Source organism: Petromyzon marinus, chromosome 64 (genome assembly GCF_048934315.1).
Source record: "Petromyzon marinus isolate PM22_M1 ecotype Great Lakes invasive population chromosome 64, UKy_Petmar_22M1.pri1.0, whole genome shotgun sequence".
NCBI lineage: Eukaryota > Metazoa > Chordata > Hyperoartia > Petromyzontiformes > Petromyzontidae > Petromyzon > Petromyzon marinus.
This window is the reverse complement of record NC_133730.1, coordinates 7,304,519-7,325,686: the sequence shown is the minus strand read 5'-3', so window position 1 is coordinate 7,325,686 and position 21,168 is coordinate 7,304,519. Positions and strand designations below refer to the sequence as shown.

The 21,168-nt window shown below is 49.6% G+C and overlaps 1 protein-coding gene across 2 annotated transcripts; it reads left to right on the top strand.

Annotated features, from left to right (window-relative positions):
- Positions 1-6: 6 nt before the first annotated feature.
- LOC116957868 (mapk-regulated corepressor-interacting protein 1) lies at positions 7-20,964 on the top strand. Of its 2 annotated transcripts, none has more exons than XM_032980301.2 (4): positions 7-527; positions 4,306-4,472; positions 10,436-10,525; positions 17,005-20,964. In XM_032980301.2, exons 1-4 carry the CDS (start codon positions 520-522, stop codon positions 17,070-17,072), a joined length of 333 nt encoding a protein of 110 aa, XP_032836192.2. In that variant the 5' UTR covers positions 7-519; the 3' UTR covers positions 17,073-20,964. The 2 variants fall into 2 exon arrangements, with proteins under 2 accessions (XP_032836192.2, XP_075910233.1); XM_076054118.1 differs by lacking the exon at positions 7-527 and adding an exon at positions 603-754.
- The last annotated feature ends 204 nt before the right edge of the window (positions 20,965-21,168 follow it).

Genomic DNA, 21,168 nt, shown 5'->3' with positions numbered 1-21,168 from the left:
AAAGCGGCGGTGGTGGCGGCGGCAGCGGCGGCGGCGGATTTCCGTGATGACGAAAGGAGCGATTTAGAATTTCCCCTCGATACAAAAAAATATATCGACGCGGTTAATGATAATAACAAGAACAGTAATCTTAAGTTGTTTTTTTTTTTAAATTGTTGTTTTATCGCCTGCCGGTCGGCTCTCCCGCTGCGTTCGACACGCGTAGCGCGAACAGCGGCAAAGCATCGCCTACTGTACACACAATCTACTGTACACACATCGCCCACTGTACACACATCTACTGTACACACACCCCCACACTGTACGCACAGTCTACTGTACACCTGCATCTCCGACGCACAAACCAATCGTCTACTGTACACACCCATCGCCTACTGTACGCACACCGCCTACTGTACACGGTCTAGTGTAAGCCCATCGCCTACTGTACACGCCGCCTACTGTATATACCGCACACTGCACACGGCCTACTGTACACACGCCGCCCCACTGTACGCACGCCGCCTACTGTACACATCAATGTCCAGGTACGCAGCGCGTTCTGAGATTCCGCGCCTCGATTTTGTGCTTTAACTGTATATATATTTTTTTCAATCATGTATTGGCTATGAATTGACTAACTCTCTCATCGAATCGCGTGCGTTAATATCAAACGGTGCCGTTTATATTCTCACGTCGTTGGGTCTTGACCAGCCAGCGATTATTTTTTTGTATTTACCACAAGTCTACAGTCAGTCCCGTGTCACCGTACGAGGTACGTATGAGGTACAGGAGCGTGCTAAACTAAACTATTAAGCCTTTTTTTAAAAAAAAATTATTGAGAGAGACGCAAACTTCACAAATCTGCAGCGGCAGGAGTCGTCAGGCGGGTTTAGGGCTCGAACCCATGGCCCCCTTGTACGCCAGGCGAGCGAGAGTTTTTTTTTTAACAGCTAAAGGAGATGGAGCGATGGAATGGGATCGCGTACATAGGCTGCTGCTGCTGCTGCTGCGTGGATTGTTAACGTCGCAAGGATCTGTGCGAGACGGCGACAGCTTAGGGGAGCCTAGTGGAAGTGGATCGACCATGGATGATTTATACGGTGTGATTGTCCTCGTGTAGACGTTCCTGGTCCCGTCAAGATAATGTGGAATGCGCGTATCTGGCCGGTGGAAATGAGGGCCGGTTCCGCGCTTGTTAATTTTCCGTAGTTTGGTGTATCTGTGTGTACTTGTGTCTGTGTGTACCTGTGTGTGTGTCTTTGTGCTTGTGTGTACTTGTGTCTGTGTGTACTTGTGGCTGTGTGTACTTGTGTCTGTGTGTACTTGTGTCTGTGTGTACTTGTGTCTGTGTGTACTTGTGTCTGTGTGTACTTGTGTCTTTGTACCTGTGTCTGTGTGTACTTATGTCTGTGTGTCTTTGTACGTGTGTCTGTGTGTCTTTGTACTTGTGTCTGTGTGTACTTGTGTCTGTGTGTCTGTGTGTACTTGTGTCTGTGTGTACTCGTGTATGTGTGTCTTTGTACCTGTGTCTGTGTGTCTTTGTACTTGTGGCTGTGTGTACTTGTAGTTGTGTCTGTGTGTACTTGTGTCTGTGTGTACTTGTGTCTGTGTGTACTTGTGTCTGTGTGTACTTGTAGTTGTGTCTGTGTGTACGTGTCTGTGTGTCTGTGTACTTGTGTCTGTGTGTACTTGTGTCTGTGTGTAGTTGTGTCTGTGTGTACTTGTGTGTGTGTCTGTGTACTTGTGTGTCTGTGTGTACTTGTGTCTGTGTACTTGTGTGTACTTGTGTCTGTGTACTTGTGTGTCTGTGTACTTGTGTCTGTGTGTACTTGTCTTTGTGTACTTGTGTCTGTGTGTCTTTGTAGTCGTGTCTGTGTGTACTTGTGTCTATGTGTACTTGTGTCTGTGTGTACTTGTGTACTCGTGTCTGTGTGTACTTGTGTCTGTGTGTCTTTGTGTAGTTGTGTCTGTGTGTACTTGTGTCTGTGTACTTGTGTGTACTTGTGTCCGTGTGTACTTGTGTCTGTGTGTCTTTGTGTAGTTGTGTCTGTGTGTCTTTGTGCTTGTGTCTGTGTGTCTTTGTACCTGTGTCTGTGTGTACTTGTGTCTGTGTGTCTTTGTACCTGTGTCTGTGTGTCTTTGTACTTGTGGCTGTGTGTACTTGTAGTTGTGTCAGTGTGTACTTGTGTCTGTGTGTACTTGTGTCTGTGTGTAGTTGTACTTGTGTGTAGTTGTACTTGTCAGTTTAACACGTAGGCTTTCGCGACCAATATTCATAATAAAGGTTTTTGGGTTAGATCGCGTTTATTTATAAATGTGTCGTAACCCTCCACCACCCGACACGGCCAAACAGCAAAGAAAAGTGTCACGTTGACAAAAGACAAATAATTCACTACTTCAGCCCACCGGTGTGTTGAAGAGTTAATCCACATTTACAGTTTGAGTACGACGTTTCGCTGGTAAATACTTCCAGCATCATCGGGCAATTCGCCAGAATGGTAAAGCCCTCGCTTGCTCCCGGTTTTATATAGAGCAGAAAGGGTGACGTCATCACTTAACTCATCAGGTGCAGTGATTAGAGGCGGAGGGGGGGGTAATGCAATTATATAATCGATTAGTAATCAGTCATTGGTTATGATTAGTAATGAGTTGTAGATTAGTAATTCTTTAAATCAAAATGTAATGTGTATTATTTAATAATACGCTTCCAGGCCGCACTGAGCCGGTAGCTGTCAGAGCGATTAAAGTTATTCTTGTTCCTCTCAATTTCAATGGATTCTCTAATTAGTCTTTGCCAGTAATAATTAGTTTTACACACCACTGCAACATTGTCAAAATCAATTGAGTGTCCTTGTTGACAAGCATGTTCTGCCACTGCCGACAGTTGTGTTTGAGATAATTTAATATTTCTCTGATGTTCTTTTAGTCTTACACTGATGTTACGTCCCGTCTGCCCAATGTAGCAGCTGCCACATGAACAATTAATCCGATATACACCTTCTGTTGATAGTTTAGGTAATGCGTCTTTATGAGTTGTACTTGTGTCTGTGTGTAGTTGTACTTGTGTCTGTGTGTAGTTGTACTTGTGTCTGTGTGTCTGTGTGTACTTGTGTCTGTGTGTACTTGTGTCTGTGTCTTTGTACTTGTGTGTGTGTGTAGTTGTGTCTGTGTGTACTTGTGTGTGTGTCTGTGTACTTGTGTGTCTGTGTGTACTTGTGTCTGTGTACTTGTGTGTACTTGTGTCTGTGTACTTGTGTGTACTCGTGTCTGTGTCTTTGTAGTCGTGTCTGTGTGTACTTGTGTCTATGTGTACTTGTGTCTGTGTGTACTTGTGTCTGTGTGTACTTGTGTACTCGTGTCTGTGTGTACTTGTGTCTGTGTGTCTGTGTGTCTTTGTGTAGTTGTGTCTGTGTCTTTGAAGTTGTCTGTGTGTACTTGTGTCTGTGTCTTTGTAGTTGTGTCTGTGTGTACTTGTGTCTGTGTGTACTTGTGTCTGTGTGTCTTTGTACTTGTGTCTGTGTGTACTTGTGTGTACTTGTGTCTGTGTACTTGTGTGTACTTGTGTCTGTGTACTTGTGTGTGTGTCTGTGTACTTGTGTGTCTGTGTGTACTTGTCTTTGTGTACTCGTGTCTGTGTCTTTGTAGTCGTGTCTGTGTGTACTTGTGTCTATGTGTACTTGTGTCTGTGTGTACTTGTGTCTGTGTGTACTTGTGTACGTGTGTCTGTGTGTACTTGTGTCTTTGTGTACTCGTGTCTGTGTCTTTGAAGTTGTGTCTGTGTGTACTTGTGTCTGTGTGTCTTTGTAGTTGTGTCTGTGTGTACTTGTGTCTGTGTGTACTTGTGTCTGTGTGTACTTGTGTCTGTGTGTCTTTGTACTTGTGTCTGTGTGTACTTGTGTCTGTGTGTACTTGTGTCTGTGTGTACTCGTGTATGTGTGTACTTGTGTCTGTGTCTTTGCACTTGTGTCTGTGTGTCTTTGTACTTGTGTCTGTGTGCGTGTGTGTCCGTTTTGTGTGTGTAGCTGTTAGCGCGCTACGCACCCGGGCGCCCAAGTTTGATTCCCGCTCGCGGCTGTTATCCGAACCGGTCCCGGGGCCTCCCCTAAGTCGACTCGGCCTCAAATGAGTACCCGGTGCGGTGTGTGGTAGTAAACATCGCCACGAGGGAAACAAAGGCGGCCGGGCGTGGTGCTGGCCAACCCACCCCCTCGTGTTACCGTGCCGCAGCTGCCGCTCGCTAGCTGCACTTGCCCCAACAGTCTGTCGAGGCTACACGTCTGGTGGTGGTGGGGGTGTCGGGGTCTCTGTCCTTATTGCGTGCAGTTCTCCCGTCATGAGGCTCGGCTTGCCGGTGGTGAACGGCAAGAGGCCGCTTGGGTCACGCGCCGCTCCTCCTCCTCCTCCTCCGGCGACGACGACGACGACGACGACCTCGAGATCCGAGCCGTTCGCCCCCTCCCACGACGACAACGTCCTGTTCATCCACAAGAGTGAGGGGACACGCGGAGACGGCAGAGAGACGGAGACACACGGAGAGACGACAGAGAGACACGGACACACGGAGACGACCGAGAGACACAGACACACACAGACACACGGAGACGACAGAGAGACACAAACACACGGAGAGACGACAGAGAGACACAGAAACACGGAGACGGCAGAGAGACACAGACACACGGAGAGACGACAGAGAGACACAGACACACGGAGACGGCAGAGAGACGGAGACACACGGAGAGACGACAGAGAGACACAGACACACGGAGACGACAGAGAGACGGAGACACACGGAGAGACGACAGAGAGACACAGACACACGGAGACGATAGAGAGACACAGAAACACGGAGACGACAGAGAGACAGAAACACGGAGACGACAGAGAGACACAGACACACGGAGAGACGACAGAGAGACACAGACACACGGAGACGACAGAGAGACACAGACACACGGAGAGACGATAGAGAGACACAGACACACGGAGACGACAGAGAGACACAGACACACGGAGACGACAGAGAGACACAGACACACGGAGACGACAGAGAGACACAGACACACGGAGATGATAGAGAGACACAGACACACGGAGACGACAGAGAGACACAGACACACGGAGACGGCAGAGAGACAGAAACACGGAGACGACAGAGAGACACAGACACACGGAGACGATAGAGAGACACAAACACGGAGACGATAGAGAGACACAGACACACGGAGACGACAGAGAGACACAGACACACGGAGAGACGACAGAGAGACACAGAAACACGGAGACGATAGAGAGACACAGACACACGGAGACGGCAGAGAGACACAGACACACGGAGACGATAGAGAGACACAGACACACGGAGACGACAGAGAGACACAGACACACGGAGAGACGATAGAGAGACACAGACACGGAGAGACGACAGAGAGACACAGACACGGAGACGACAGAGAGACGGAGACACACGGAGACGATAGAGAGACACAGACACGGAGACGACAGAGAGACGGAGACACACGGAGACGATAGAGAGACACAGAAACACGGAGACGACAGAGAGACGGAGACACACGGAGACGATAGAGAGACACAGACACACGGAGAGACGACAGAGAGACACAGACACACGGAGACGATAGAGAGACACAGACACACGGAGACGATAGAGAGACACAGACACACGGAGACGACAGAGAGACACAGACACACGGAGACGACAGAGAGACACAGACACACGGAGAGACGATAGAGAGACAGAAACACGGAGACGACAGAGAGACACAGACACACGGAGAGATGATAGAGAGACACAGACACACGGAGACGACAGAGAGACAGAATCACGGAGACGACAGAGAGACGGAGACACACGGGAGACGATAGAGAGATGGAGACACACGGGAGACGATAGAGAGACACAGACACACGGAGACGACAGAGAGACACAAGAGTGAGGGGAGACACAGAGAGACATGGGACAGAGAGACATGGGACAGAGAGACATGGGACAGAGAGACATGGGACAGAGAGACATGGGACAGAGAGACATGGGACAGAGAGACGGATTCACCAAATTCCAGTTCGTCCATATGAGTGAGGGGAGACGCGGAGACAGACGAGGAGACACAGACACGCGGAGACGGAGACGCGGAGACACGGAGACGCGGAGACAGAGACACAGATATTCACAGAGATTGCAAAGTTCAGTTCGTCCACCACAGTGAGGCGACACAGGGGACACGCAGAGAGAGACGTGATCACAATTTCCAGTTCATCTACAAGAGTACAGAGACGTGAAGTCACAGAGACTTCACACATTGTCCAACTCGTACACAAAAATGAGGAAACACAGTTACGGAGTGATTTGGTGAGTGAGTGTGTTGTTGTTGTGGTCGGCTGTGTGGTGAGTGAGCGATTTTGTGAGTGTGCTGTGATTGGCAGTGTCTTGAGCGAGTGATTTAATGAGTGTGTGGTAATCGGCTATGCGGTGAGTGAGCGATTTGGTGAATTAGTTGTTGTGATCGGCAGTGTGGTGAGTGAGTGATTTGGTGAGTGAGTTGTTGTGATTGACAGTGTGGTGAGTGAGTGATTTGGTGAGTGAGTTGTTGTGATTGACAGTGTGGTTAGTGAGTGATTTGGTGAGTGAGTTGTTGCGATTGACAGTGTGGTTAGTGAGTGATTTGGTGAGTGAGTTGTTGTGATTGGCAGTGTGGTGAGTGAGTGATTTGGTGAGTGAGTTGTGATTGACAGTGTGGTGAGTGAGTGATTTGGTGAGTGTGTTGTGATAGGCTATGTGGTGAGTGATTTAATGAGTGAGTTCTTGTGATTGACAGTGTGGTTAGTGAGTGATTTGGTGAGTGAGTTGCTGTGATTGGCAGTGTGGTGAGTGAGTGATTTGGTGAGTTGTGATTGACAGTGTGGTGAGTGAGTGATTTGGTGAGTGTGTTGTGATAGGCTATGTGGTGAGTGAGTGATTTAATGAGTGAGTTGTTGTGATTGGCAGTGTGGTGAGTGATTTAATGAGTGAGTTGTTGTGATTGACAGTGTGGTGAGTGAGTGATTTCGTGAGTTGTTGTGATCGGCTATGTGGTGAGTAATTTGGTGAGTGAGTTGTGATTGGCAGGGTGGTGAGTGAGTGATTTAATGAGTGAGTTGTGATTGACAGTGTGGTGAGTGAGTGATTTGGTGAGCGAGTTGTGATTGACAGTGTGGTGAGTGAGTGATTTGGTGAGTGAGTTGTGATAGGCTTTGTGGTGAGTAATTTGGTGAGCGAGTTATTGTGATTGGCAGTGTGGTGAGTGAGTGATTTAATGAGTGAGTTGTTGTGATTGACAGTGTGGTTAGTGATTTGGTGAGTGAGTTGTGATTGACAGTGTGGTGAGTGAGTGATTTGGTGAGCGAGTTGTGATTGACAGTGTGGTGAGTGAGTGATTTGGTGAGCGAGTTGTGATTGACAGTGTGGTTAGTGAGTGATTTGGTGAGTTGTTGTGATTGACAGTGTGGTGAGTGAGTTATTTAATGAGTGAGTTGTTGTGATTGACAGTGTGGTTAGTGATTTGGTGAGTGAGTTGTGATTGACAGTGTGGTTAGTGATTTGGTGAGTGAGTTGTGATTGGCAGTGTGGTGAGTGAGTGATTTAATGAGTGAGTTGTTGTGATTGACAGTGTGGTGAGTGAGTGATTTGGTGAGTGTGTTGTGATTGACAGTGTGGTGAGTGAGTGATTTGGTGAGTGAGTTGTGATTGACAGTGTGGTGAGTGAGTGATTTGGTGAGTTGTTGTGATTGGCAGTGTGGTGAGTGAGTGATTTGGTGAGTGAGTTGTTGTGATTGGCAGTGTGGTTAGTGAGTGATTTAATGAGTGAGTTGTTGTTATCGGCAGTGTGGTGAGTGATTTGGTGAGTGAGTTGTTATCGGCAGTGTGGTGAGTGAGTCATTTGGTGAGTGAGTTGTGATTGGCAGTGTGATTAGTGAGTGATTTGGTGAGTGAGTTGTTGTGATTGACAGTGTGGTGAGTGAGTGATTTGGTGAGTGTGTTGTTGTGATTGGCTGTGTCGTGAGTGAGTGATTTAATGAGTGTGTTGTGATAGGCTATGGTGAGTAATTTGGTGAGCGAGTTGTGATTGGCAGTGTGGTTAGTGAGTGATTTGGTGAGTGAGTTGTTGTGATTGACAGTGTGGTGAGTGAGTGCTTTAATGAGTGTGTGTTGTGATTGGCTGTGTCGTGAGTGAGTGATTTAATGAGTGAGTTGTGCTCGGCAGTGTGGTGAGTGAGTGATTTGGTGAGTGAGTTGTGATTGGCAGTGTGGTGAGTGAGTGATTTGGTGAGTTGTTGTGATTGGCAGTGTGGTGAGTGAGTGATTTGGTGAGTGTGTTGTTGTGATTGACAGTGTGGTTAGTGAGTGATTTGGTGAGTGAGTTGTGATTGGCAGTGTGGTTAGTGAGTGATTTAATGAGTGAGTTGTGATAGGCTATGTGGTGAGTGAGTGATTTGGTGAGTGAGTTGTTGTGATCTGCAGTTTGGCGAGTTAGTGATGTGGTAAGTCCATGAGTGTATTGTTGTGAGTTGAGTGCGTGAGTTAGCGAGTAGATGAGTGTGTTGTGACCTGTAGTGTGGTTAGTGGATGTGCGAGCGAGAGTGTTGTGACCTGGAGTGTGTTGAGTGAGTCTAAGAGTGAGTGTACGAGTGAGTGAGATTGTTTCTGTGACCTGGAGTGTGTTCAGTGAGTGAGTAAGTTCGTTTCTGTGACCTGGAGTGTGTTGAGTGAGCGAGTGAGTAAGTTCGTTTCTGTGACCTGGAGTGTGTTGAGTGAGTGTAAGAGTGAGTGAGCGAGTGAGTGAGTAAGTTCGTGTATGTGACCTGGAATGTGTTGAGTGAGTGTAAGAGTGAGTGTACGAGTGAGTGAGATCGTGTCTGTGACCTGGAGTGTGTTGAGTGAGTGTAAGAGTGAGTGAGTTCGTGTCTGTGACCTGCAGTGTGTTGAGTGAGTGTAAGAGTGAGTGAGTGAGATCATGTCTGTGACCTGGAGTGTGTTGAGTGAGTGTAAGAGTGAGTGAGTGAGTTCGTGTCTGTGACCTGCAGTGTGTTGAGTGAGTGTAAGAGTGAGTGAGTGAGTTCGTGTCTGTGACCTGCAGTGTGTTGAGTGAGTGTAAGAGTGAGTGTACGAGTGAGTAAGTTCGTTTCTGTGACCTGGAGTGTGTTGAGTGAGTGTAAGAGTGAGTGAGTGAGATCGTGTCTGTGACCTGCAGTGTTGAGTGAGTGTAAGAGTGAGTGTACGAGTGAGTGAGTTCGTTTCTGTGACCTGGAGTGTGTTCAGTGAGTGAGTGAGTAAGTTCGTGTCTGTGACCTGCAGTGTGAGTGAGTGAGCGAGTGAGTGAGTAAGTTCGTGTCTGTGACCTGGAGTGTGTTCAGTGAGTGAGTGAGTTCGTGTCTGTGACCTGCAGTGTTGAGTGAGTGTAAGAGTGAGTGAGTAAGTTCGTGTCTGTGACCTGCAGTGTGTTGAGTGAGTGAGTGAGTTCGTGTCTGTGACCTGCAGTGTGAGTGAGTGTAAGAGTGAGTGAGTGAGATCGTGTCTGTGACCTGCAGTGTTGAGTGAGTGTAAGAGTGAGTGTACGAGTGAGTGAGTTCGTTTCTGTGACCTGGAGTCTGTTCAGTGAGTGAGTGAGTAAGTTCGTGTCTGTGACCTGCAGTGTGAGTGAGTGTGTGAGTGAGCGAGTGAGTGAGTAAGTTCGTGTCTGTGACCTGGAGTGTGTTCAGTGAGTGAGTGAGTTCGTGTCTGTGACCTGCAGTGTTGAGTGAGTGTAAGAGTGAGTGAGTAAGTTCGTGTCTGTGACCTGCAGTGTGTTGAGTGAGTGAGTGAGTTCGTGTCTGTGACCTGCAGTGTGAGTGAGTGTAAGAGTGAGTGAGTGAGATCGTGTCTGTGACCTGCAGTGTTGAGTGAGTGTAAGAGTGAGTGTACGAGTGAGTGAGTTCGTTTCTGTGACCTGGAGTCTGTTCAGTGAGTGAGTGAGTAAGTTCGTGTCTGTGACCTGCAGTGTGAGTGAGTGTGTGAGTGAGCGAGTGAGTGAGTAAGTTCGTGTCTGTGACCTGGAGTGTGTTCAGTGAGTGAGTGAGTTCGTGTCTGTGACCTGCAGTGTTGAGTGAGTGTAAGAGTGAGTGAGTAAGTTCGTGTCTGTGACCTGCAGTGTGTTGAGTGAGTGAGTGAGTTCGTGTCTGTGACCTGCAGTGTGTTGAGTGAGTGTAAGAGTGCCGCTGTGAGCTGCAGTAACCGCCGTTGAACAACGGGACCAAAACAATGAGCCAAGTTCACGGCAACGCTAACCGGGCCGGGACGAAACAAATACCCGGCCCCTTCCTCCTGCTCCTCCTCCTGCTCCTCCTCCTGCTCCACCGCGTCTCGGGGTTGCGCCGCTGTGCTGAGTCGGCGTCTCTGTCGCGTGTGGGCGTCGCTCAGCGTGGGTGCAGGTGGAAGCTGGCATGGGGAGGGAAGGCGGAGCGCAGAGATACGCCGACAAGGACTCTGGACACAACCCCCACGTTGCCAGTGCGTATTTCCCACCACCAGCACCACCACCACCACATGCCCCCATCCCCCCATCCTCCCCCCATCCCTCCACTCCCTCATCCCCCCATGCCCTCATCCCCCCATCCCTCCACTCCTTCATCCCCCCATCCCCCCACTTCCTCATCCCCCACCCCCCCACCCCGACTCCCCCGCCTCCACTCGCCCAAATCCACGCAACCGGGGTCGTTGGTTCTCAAGTTCTGCTGTCAAGCAAACGGAGCGCGGCGTTACCACGGTGACCACGGTTACCATGGTGACCACGATTACCACGGTTACCACGGTTACCACGGTGACCACGGTTACCACGGTGACCACGGTTACCACGGCGACCACGGTTACCACGGTTACCACGTTGACCACGGTTACCACGTTGACCACGGTTACCACGGTTACCACGGTGACCACGGTGACCACGGTTACCACGGTGACCACGGTGACCACGGTGACCACGGTTAACTCGGCAAGTCCACCCTCATCGCGGGGGGGGGCAGGGGGTGGCTGGGTGGGGGGAGGGTGGGGGCTGGGTGGGGGCTAGGTGGGGGGAGGGTGCTACCGTTCCTGAAAATCCAGATTGAAAACTAATTTCGTTCAAACTGCTCTTCATGTTCAGTTTGTTACCCCCCCCCCATACATAGCATCACCACCTCATCGCCCTCATCACCTCATCACCATCACCACCTCATCACCATCACCACCTCATCGCCATCACCACCTCATCACCATCACCTCATCGCCGTCACCACCTCATCGCCGTCACCACCTCATCGCCGTCACCACCTCATCATCATTGTCACCATCACCACCTTATCACCATCACTACCTCATGGTCATCACTACCTCATCACCGTCACTACCTCATCACCGTCACCACCTCATCACCGTTGCCACCTCATCACCATCACCACCTTATCACCATCACCACCTCATCACCATCACCACCTCATCACCATCATCACCTCATCACCACCTCATCACCATCACCACCTCATCACCGTCGCCACCTCATCACCATCACCACCTCATCACCGTCGCCACCTCATCACCATCACCACCTCATGATCGTCGCCACCTCATCACCATCACCACCTTATCACCATCACCACCTCATCACCATCACCACCTCATCACCATCACCACCTCATCACCATCACCACCTCATCACCGTCGCCACCTCATCACCATCACCACCTCATGATCGTCGCCACCTCATCACCGTCGCCACCTCATCACCGTCACCACCTAATGATCACCACCTCATCATCATCACCACACCATCACCATTTCATCATCATTGTCACCACCTGATCATTATCACCATCACCACCTCATCATCATTACCACCTCATCATCATTACCACCTCATGATCGTCACCACATCATCATTGTCACCGTGACCACCTTATCATTTTTCATATTCTTGGTTCTTTCGGTAAAGTCACGTATTATTATTATTTTCCTTCTACGTGGTGAATTTACCGAAAGAACCAATAATATGAATCCCTGCAGTCACGAAAGCTTTAAATCGAAATTTCACCTTATCATTATCACCATCACCACCTCATCACCATCACTACCTCATAGTCATCACCACCTCCATCACCATCACCACCTCATTACCATCACTACCTCATCATCACCACCTCATAATTATTACCATCACCACCTCTTCACCATCACCACCTCATCACCATCACCATCTCATTATTACTATCACCACCTCATTATTACCATCACCACCTCATCACCATCACCACCTCATCACCATCTCCACCTCATCACCATCTCCACCTCATCACCATCACCACCTCATCACCATCACCACCTCATCACCATCACCACCTCATCATTATTACCATCACCACCTCATCATTATTACCATCACCACCTCATCATTATTACCATCACCACCTCATCACCATCACTATCACCACCTCATTACCATCACCACCTTATCACCATCACTACCTCATAGTCATCACCACCTCATCACCACCACCTCATCACCATCACCACCTCATCACTACCTCATAGTCATCACCACCTCATCACCATCACTACCTCATAGTCATCACCACCTCCATCACCATCACCACCTCATTACCATCACCACCTCATCATCATCACCACCTCATAATTATTACCATCACCGCCTCATCACCACCTCATCACCATCACCACCTCATCATTATTACTATCACCACCTCATTACCATCACCACCTCATCACCATCACCACCTCATCACCATCACCACCTCATCACCATCACCACCTCATCACCATCACCACCTCATCATTATTACTCTCACCACCTCATTATTACCATCACCACCTCATCACCATCACTACCTCATAGTCATCACCACCTCATAGTCATCACCACCTCCATCACCATCACCACCTCATCACCATCACTACCTCATAGTCATCACCACCTCATCACCATCACTACCTCATAGTCATCACCACCTCATCACCACCTCATCACCATCACCACCTCATCACCATCACCACCTCATCATTATTCCCATCACCTCATCACCATCACCACCTCATCATTATTACTATCACCACCTCATTATTACCATCACCACCTCATCACCATCACTACCTCATAATCATCACCACCTCATCACCACCACATCACCATCACCACCTCATCACTACCTCATAGTCATCACCACCTCATCACCATCACTACCTCATAGTCATCACCACCTCCATCACCATCACCACCTCATTACCATCACCACCTCATCATCATCACCACCTCATAATTATTACCATCACCACCTCATCACCACCTCATCACCATCACCACCTCATCATTATTACTATCACCACCTCATCATTATTACCATCACCACCTCATTACCATCACCACCTCATCACCATCACCACCTCATCACCATCACCACCTCATCACCATCACCACCTCATCATTATTACTCTCACCACCTCATTATTACCATCACCACCTCATCACCATCACTACCTCATAGTCATCACCACCTCATAGTCATCACCACCTCCATCACCATCACCACCTCATCACCATCACTACCTCATAGTCATCACCACCTCATCACCATCACCACCTCATCACCATCACCACCTCATCACCATCACCACCTCATCATTATTCCCATCACCTCATCACCATCACCACCTCATCATTATTACTATCACCACCTCATTATTACCATCACCACCTCATCACCATCACTACCTCATAGTCATCACCACCTCCATCACCATCACCACCTCATTACCATCACCACCTCATCATCATCACCACCTCATAATTATTACCATCACCACCTCATCACCACCTCATCACCATCACCACCTCATCATTATTACTATCACCACCTCATCATTATTACCATCACCACCTCATTACCATCACCACCTCATTACCATCACCACCTCATCACCATCACCACCTCATCACCATCACCACCTCATAGTCATCACCACCTCATCACCATCACCACCTCATCACCATCACCACCTCATCACCATCACCTCATCATTATTACTCTCACCACCTCATTATTACCATCACCACCTCATCACCATCACCACCTCATCACCACCACCTCATCACCATCACCACCTCATCACTACCTCATAGTCATCACCACCTCATCACCATCACCACCTCATCACCATCACCACCTCATCACCATCACCACCTCATAGTCATCACCACCTCATCACCATCACCACCTCATCACCATCACCACCTCATCACCATCACCACCTCATCACCATCACCACCTCATCACCATCACCACCTCATAGTCATCACCACCTCATAGTCATCACCACCTCATCACCATCACCACCTCATCACCATCACCACCTCATCACCATCACCACCTCATCACCATCACCACCTCATCACCATCACCACCTCATCACCATCACCACCTCATCACCACCTCATCACCATCACCACCTCATAGTCATCACCACCTCATCACCACCTCATCACCATCACCACCTCATCACCACCTCATCACCACCTCATCACCACTTGATCATCAACAAGCCACTGGGAGGTACGCACTTTTTTAATTCGGATCGAAATCTGATGTCTTCCGAACTGCTTGCTGTGTTTTAGTATATTGCCCTTCCGCCAGCACCTCCGGTTGCCCACGGTTGGCTACGTGCGGTGCCACAGAGGCTCAATGCACCCACCTTTCAAAATCGTCACGTAATGTCAATTTGTATCTAACGTACAGCAGCAGCAGCGGCAGCAGCGACATCGCTCCCCCTAACCGCTCAAACTTTTGGCGTGGATGCTCCTGAAAAAGTCTTGGGGGGCCCGTCCGTGAATGACGTCACGCACCCGGGGGGGGGGGGAGGGGGGGGAGAGGGGGCGGGGGTCAGACATTTGTGACGATGTGTGACGAGGGGTGGGGCGCGGGCTTGAGAAATGTGACGTCGCATCAAAATGCGCAAACTTTAAATAAATGAATATAGAATTGTTATAACAACACTAATTGTTGTAACAGCACTAATTGTGATTGTAACAGCACTCCGACAACATCAGAGTGCAGCGGCACATTAAACACGCACTACAGTGACAGTAGTTTAAAGCGATTTGAAGCGCGTTTTATTTTCAAAATGGAAATATATTTTTTTGGGGGGGGGGGGAGGAGGCAGAGCTGCTTTGTGACGTCATATTTGGGGGGGGGGGTCTGACTTTTTGTGACGCCGTGTGACGAGGAGGGGGGCGGGGGTAAAAAATATTCCAAAATCGCGTGACGTCATTTATGGCCGGCCCCTTGAGACCTCGGTGGGGCTTTCCTTGGTAAACAATGCGTAATCAGAATCAGAATCAGAAAGGATTTTATTCGCCATGAAAGTTCACACCGACACGGAATTTACTTTGGCAGGATGGTGCATACATTCAACATATAGGAATCTAAAATCTTAAATAAGTTTTAAACAAGTCTTACTATAGTAATACTCATAATGCTAATAATAATAACATACACAAACGGAAAAGGAAGGCTGTGTAGCTAATGGGATGTGTTAACCAAAGCCATAACTTAGATTTATTGTCGGGGTAGTCAACCTGTAACAAACCAAGAGCCACGAAAAGGTACCCACAAGTCCTATAAAGAAGCAAGTGTACCCCTATGTGTGTGTGTGCGTACATTGACAGTTTTTTTTGGCACAGCAGGGGATACGCTAATGAATCTTTGCTACTTCTGTGAGAGTGTTTTCTTCGTTGTAGTCGCATGTGGTGAATTAAAGCTAACCTGGTTTAAACACGTCGGCTTTCGCGACCGATAGTTCCGTAATACAGTTTTTTTTGGGTTAGATGGCCTCAATAAATAACTGTTTAAGTGCATAGATATTTACGCGATCTGACCCAAAAAAAACTTGTGTTATGGATAAAACTGAACTGTTATTATTTTAGCCGGTAAGGCCCGCTGATCTATGTAGGTCTTCAGAAGCGACCTGGCTATCACAAATGATAGCCCAACGAAGTGGGGCTCATCACGTGGAAATCTATGGCAGCCAAATAGTCTGAACGCCTGATGTTGATTCTAATTGTGGAGGGAAAAACCGGAGGACCCGGATGAAATTCCATGAGACCACGGGGAGCGAGAGAGAGAGAGAGACACGCAAACTCCAAATATACAGCAGCAGGCATCACGGTCGGGATCGTACCGACGACCTCCTGTACACCAGGCGAGGTAGTTAACATCACCTAGCCACCGTGATGATGATGAGAGAGAGACACGCAAACTCCAAATATACAGCAGCAGGCGTCAGGGTCGAGATCGAACCCACGACCTCCTGTACACCAGGCGAGGTAGTTAACATCTCCTAGCCACCGTGATGATGATGATGAGAGAGAGAGACACGCAAACTACAAATATACAGCAGCAGGCGTCAGGGTCGAGATCGAACCCACAGCCTTCTGTACACCAGGCGAGGTAGTTAACATCTCCTGGCCACCGTGATGATGATGAGAGAGAGAGAGAGACACGCAAACTCCAAATATACAGCAGCAGGCATCACGGTCGGGATCGTACCGACGACCTCCTGTACACCAGGCGAGGTAGTTAACATCTCCTAGCCACCGTGATGATGATGATGAGAGAGAGAGACACGCAAACTCCAAATATACAGCAGCAGGCATCACGGTCGGGATCGTACCGACGACCTCCTGTACACCAGGCGAGGTAGTTAACATCTCCTAGCCACCGTGGTGATGATGGGAGAGAGAGACACGCACACTCCAAATATACAGCGGGCGTCAGCGTCGGGATCGAACGCACGACCTCCCATAAAGAGCCGTACACGGCTCGGGGAAACGACGGCTGGCCACCACTGATTTATGTGGAGGGACGGCTGTATGAAGGTCGGTTGTTCCTGTGTGCTGTGGGCTTAGTTATTTCACCACTGTTGTGATGTTTGGTCTTCTCACACCGCAGATTTCACCCCTGTGGACCTGGAGTTGTTGCTGCAGAAGCGCGAGCCACTGCCAACTGAGAAACACTAGGCGTGAATCATCGTGGCCTTCACCACCACCATCACCACCAGCAACACCACCACCATCGTCGCCAGCAACACCACCACCATCGTCGCCAGCAACACCACCACCATCGTCGCCAGCAACACCACCATCATCGTCCCCACCATCACCATCGATATAAAAATCATCGCCACCATCACCACCACCACCAATAAACAAAGACTCCAATGCATCCTCATCTGCTAGAGGAGCTCACTGTCTAGATCTTTCAAGGATCTGTAAGCTTCTCACACAATCCAGCATGATTTAAACCTAGGATGGCTCATAGGGCAGGCCAGCCTGAATGTTTCCCGCCGGCGCAGATGTTCCTTTAAAGGGCTCAAAGTTTTATAAGTATAGAGGAGGGCATGGCTGTGGCCGAGAAGAACCCGGAGGTCCGTGTAGAGAGATAGGCCAGGGAGCTTCCACACGGCAGTGTAACGCAGCTGATGGAAAGAGAATGCCCCTTGACGTGAACTCCTCCGCTCTCTCCTCAACTGCGCCATCAGTCACGAGGAGAGGAGGGAGTGGAGGCATCCAGGTTCTCTGTAAGGCGCCAATCTCTTAGTGGAACACTCCAGGTTCCGCAGTAGCATCTCCCAACTCATCAGAGTGGGTAGCAAATACCAGATCATCAGCACACAACACGGATACCAAATCGGGAGCCATCCCTCCCTTGACCATACCTGGGTAATGATGATCAGCCTCCCATTTGTATCTGTACCGGATAGAAATTTCCTCGGACGCAGCCATGGAAAGCTTCTCGAACTACGCGGTCAAAGGAGATGTGAATTAATTGTAGGGGCCAGAGAACATCCCTGTCTCACCCCAAGGTGAACAGAAAATGGCTTCGACTCCCGGCCACGCAGCTTTACCCAGGCCTGCCTGCCCCACCTTCATTAAGCTCCTTAAGTATCGTGAGCAGAGAGTCGGGGACCCCGGAAGCACGAATAATAACCCAGAGGCCTTAGTCTGTTGATCGTATCATAGGCCTTGACCAAGTTAATAAGGCAGAGATGTCGGTCCTATTGGGGAATTCCCTACACCGCTGCTGTAGCAGACAAACAGCAAACGTGGCCCGTCTTATCACCCGTCCCTCGCCTATCAGTTGCCTTAATGCCTGGAATTGCTTCAATTACTGCGGGCAGTTTTCCCCACGCTTAGTTCGTCATCGTCAGGGCTGTCCATAGGGTGGCCGAGGGCCGTGGCGGGGGGGGGGGTGGAGGGGAGGGGGGGCCCTGGACAAAGCCGACCACGTGGTGCGGGACACCCCAACACCCCAACCGACGCCTTAAAACTAAACCAGAAGTTTTGTATCTGAACCGGAACTTTTGTTCGTTGCTGTGACCTGCGGTGTGGTGAGCGAGCCCTGCTGCTGTGAGCTGCAGTAGCTGCTGCTGCTGCTGAACAGCGGTTATGGTCCCCAAAGCGCAGGGCCCGGGGCAGTCGCCCACCCCCCCACCCACCCCCCCCCACCCCCACTATTCGGCGTGTACCCTAGGGAGCACCTCTGTCCGTCGCAAACACTCTAGCCTTACAAACTTTTCTACCAATTTTGTATATATATAATCAAGTTTGTCTTGTTTCCGTAGGTGGAAAGGGGGGGGGGGGGGGTTAGGAGGGAGGGAGTGGCGGGAGCTGGGGGGCGGAGTTCATAAATGGCCGTGTCGGGGGAAAAAAAATTACCGCTCTTGTTATTTTGTTTGCCTACGACCGGTTGAGAATAACAGGGCACCGTCAACCGTGACCGTGGTCAGTCCACTGCTGGATAAAAGCCTCCAGCACCGCCCCGCCCCCCAAACCACCGCCAGCCTCTCGCGTCCCCCCCCCCCCCCCGTGCCCGCTAGCGATTGGCGACGCTCCGGTGATGAAACGCCTCGTGAGCTATTAAGATCCCCGTGATCATCGCGTCGCTTTCACACCAGTCTCTCCTTTTTTTCTTTCCTACCGCGTGCCGTCAAAAAAGCAAAGCCGACGTCGCCACCACGCCCCCGTGAAGGACGCTCGCTCGCTCGCTCACGCGCGTCTGTTGTGGGGGGGGGGGGGCGCGTCGGGTACGCGTGCGTTTGGGAGCGTGCGTGTCCGTGCGCTGAGGCTCGACCCCTCTGGCTCGGTGGGTGGTGGTGGTGGTGGTGGAGGAGGGGGGCGATGCTCCGTTTTGTTGTTTTCACGATGCGCTCGTATTTTACGTGAGTTTGGCTCGCCCGCTGATGGTGCTGCGCCGGTTGGGGGCCCGAGCTGAAACCAAAACTCGCGATTTGTACAAATTTTTCTTTTAAACAATTTTCTTTTTTTTACTCGCTCGGAGAGAGAGAGAGAAAAACCCCCGCAAACTCTTGGGATTTGCCTTCTTTAAAAGGCTTTGTCGGCATGAAGTATTTTTTTTTAACAATCACCGTGGTGATTCTTTTTTAAGTCACGGATTCGCAACCGTGGTGTCAGAGACACTGAGCGTGCCCTTGGTGGCGGGTGGATTCGATTATTTTTTCTCCTTACCCCCCCCCCCGCCGCGGCTCTCTCCGAACTGAAATCCCCTCGCACGTGGAATGCTCCCCGGGCCGAAACGTCGGACACGGCGCCGCCGACGGGAGAGCCGCCGTACGCATCGTTCCGATCAGCCAGCCAGCCACGCGCGCGCGCGACGCAAACGCCGTACACGCGTTGGAAAGCTTCGCCGATTTAACCATTTTTTTTATTTTCCCACCCCACCAAAGTTTTTATTGAACGGACTCCTGCCCGTCCGCCTACTTGTGGATTCACGACTCGTGAAATCCATTCGGGCTGCCTCGAAATGTCATTCGTAACAAATAGTGACGGCAGCAATTTTGCGGCCCTTTGCTCAATCCACTGTTGGATGAAGGCCTTCCCCACATTGCTTCAGTCGTGGCGATCCGTCGCTGGACCTCGCCGCATCGCGCTGGGCTTGCCATCGAAGGGGGGGGTGGTGGGTGGGCCCTCTGGTTCAGTCGTCCCTCGCTCGCTCGCTCGCCCGCCCACGTTTGCCATGTCCGGGATTTCGTTCCCGATTCGAGCCCTGGGGCGTAACTCGATCATGCTTTCATAATGGCCGTGTCAAGGCACACCGGGCCTGCATCGCGTTCCGGGTCTCGGCCGCGTGTCGCTTAAACGGGCTGTCAAGTGCGGCGAGTTTGGTGGTCTCGGCTCGGGTCACCGAAGGATGCACGGGGAAATGTTTTTTTAATTTTATTTTAAATGTTTCGTCGGTTAAATTGGACAATCCCAGCTCTTGAGGGATACAATTTTTTTCAGTTCGACATGCACTGAACACTGTTTGCCCGGGCATATGTGATGTTGCACCAGTAAGAAGCTATTGAAGCGACCCTCGAAGGTAGTTCTGTGACATCAATCTTCCACGGCCGTGTTCTGACGGAGCGATGCGTTGCTCGCTCGCCGTGAGAGTCCACGATGCGTCGTGTTCACCTCGCGGCGCCACGCTACGAGCGGAGACGGCGATAATCAAATCTGTCTTGAAAATAAAAAGCGAAAGAGTAATAATTACATTTTGATTTAAAGCTTTCGTGACTGCAGGGATTCATATTATTGGTTCTTTCGGTAAAGTCACCACGTAGAAGGGGAACAATAAAATAATAAAAATATAAAACAATACAATTCTCACGACGTTTCGACTGCAGCACAAGCAATCATCATCGGGTGTGAAAACCACAGCAGGAAAAAAATATTATTTTATTGTTTCCCTTCTACGTGACTTTACCGAAAGAACCAAGAATAGTAATAATTAGTTCCGTTTTAGCAACGTTCCGGCAGCACCAAGTCCTGTTTTAGAGCTACGGGCGTCATTCAGGAAGATTATGTTACTACCTTTTAATAAATGGTACTGTAGCGATACCTGAGAATTCTATATGGACGATGAGTTCTGTGTACTTTTGTATAAATGTACAGTGAGGAAAAAAATATTTAATCCCCTACTGATTTTGTACGTTTGCCCACTGACAGAAATGATCAATCTATAATTTTAATGGTAGGTTTATTTTAACAGTGAGAGACAGAATAACAACAAAAAACTCCAGAAAAACGCATGTCAAAAATGTTATAAGTTGATTCG

Excerpts from the sequence above, each read along its gene's own strand:
- LOC116957868 (XM_032980301.2), top strand. Across the intron at positions 4,473-10,435 it reads CGTCCTGTTCATCCACAAGA|CGTGGGTGCAGGTGGAAGCT; the intron begins GTGAGGGGACAC and ends GGCGTCGCTCAG. Across the intron at positions 10,526-17,004 it reads ACACAACCCCCACGTTGCCA|ATTTCACCCCTGTGGACCTG; the intron begins GTGCGTATTTCC and ends CTCACACCGCAG.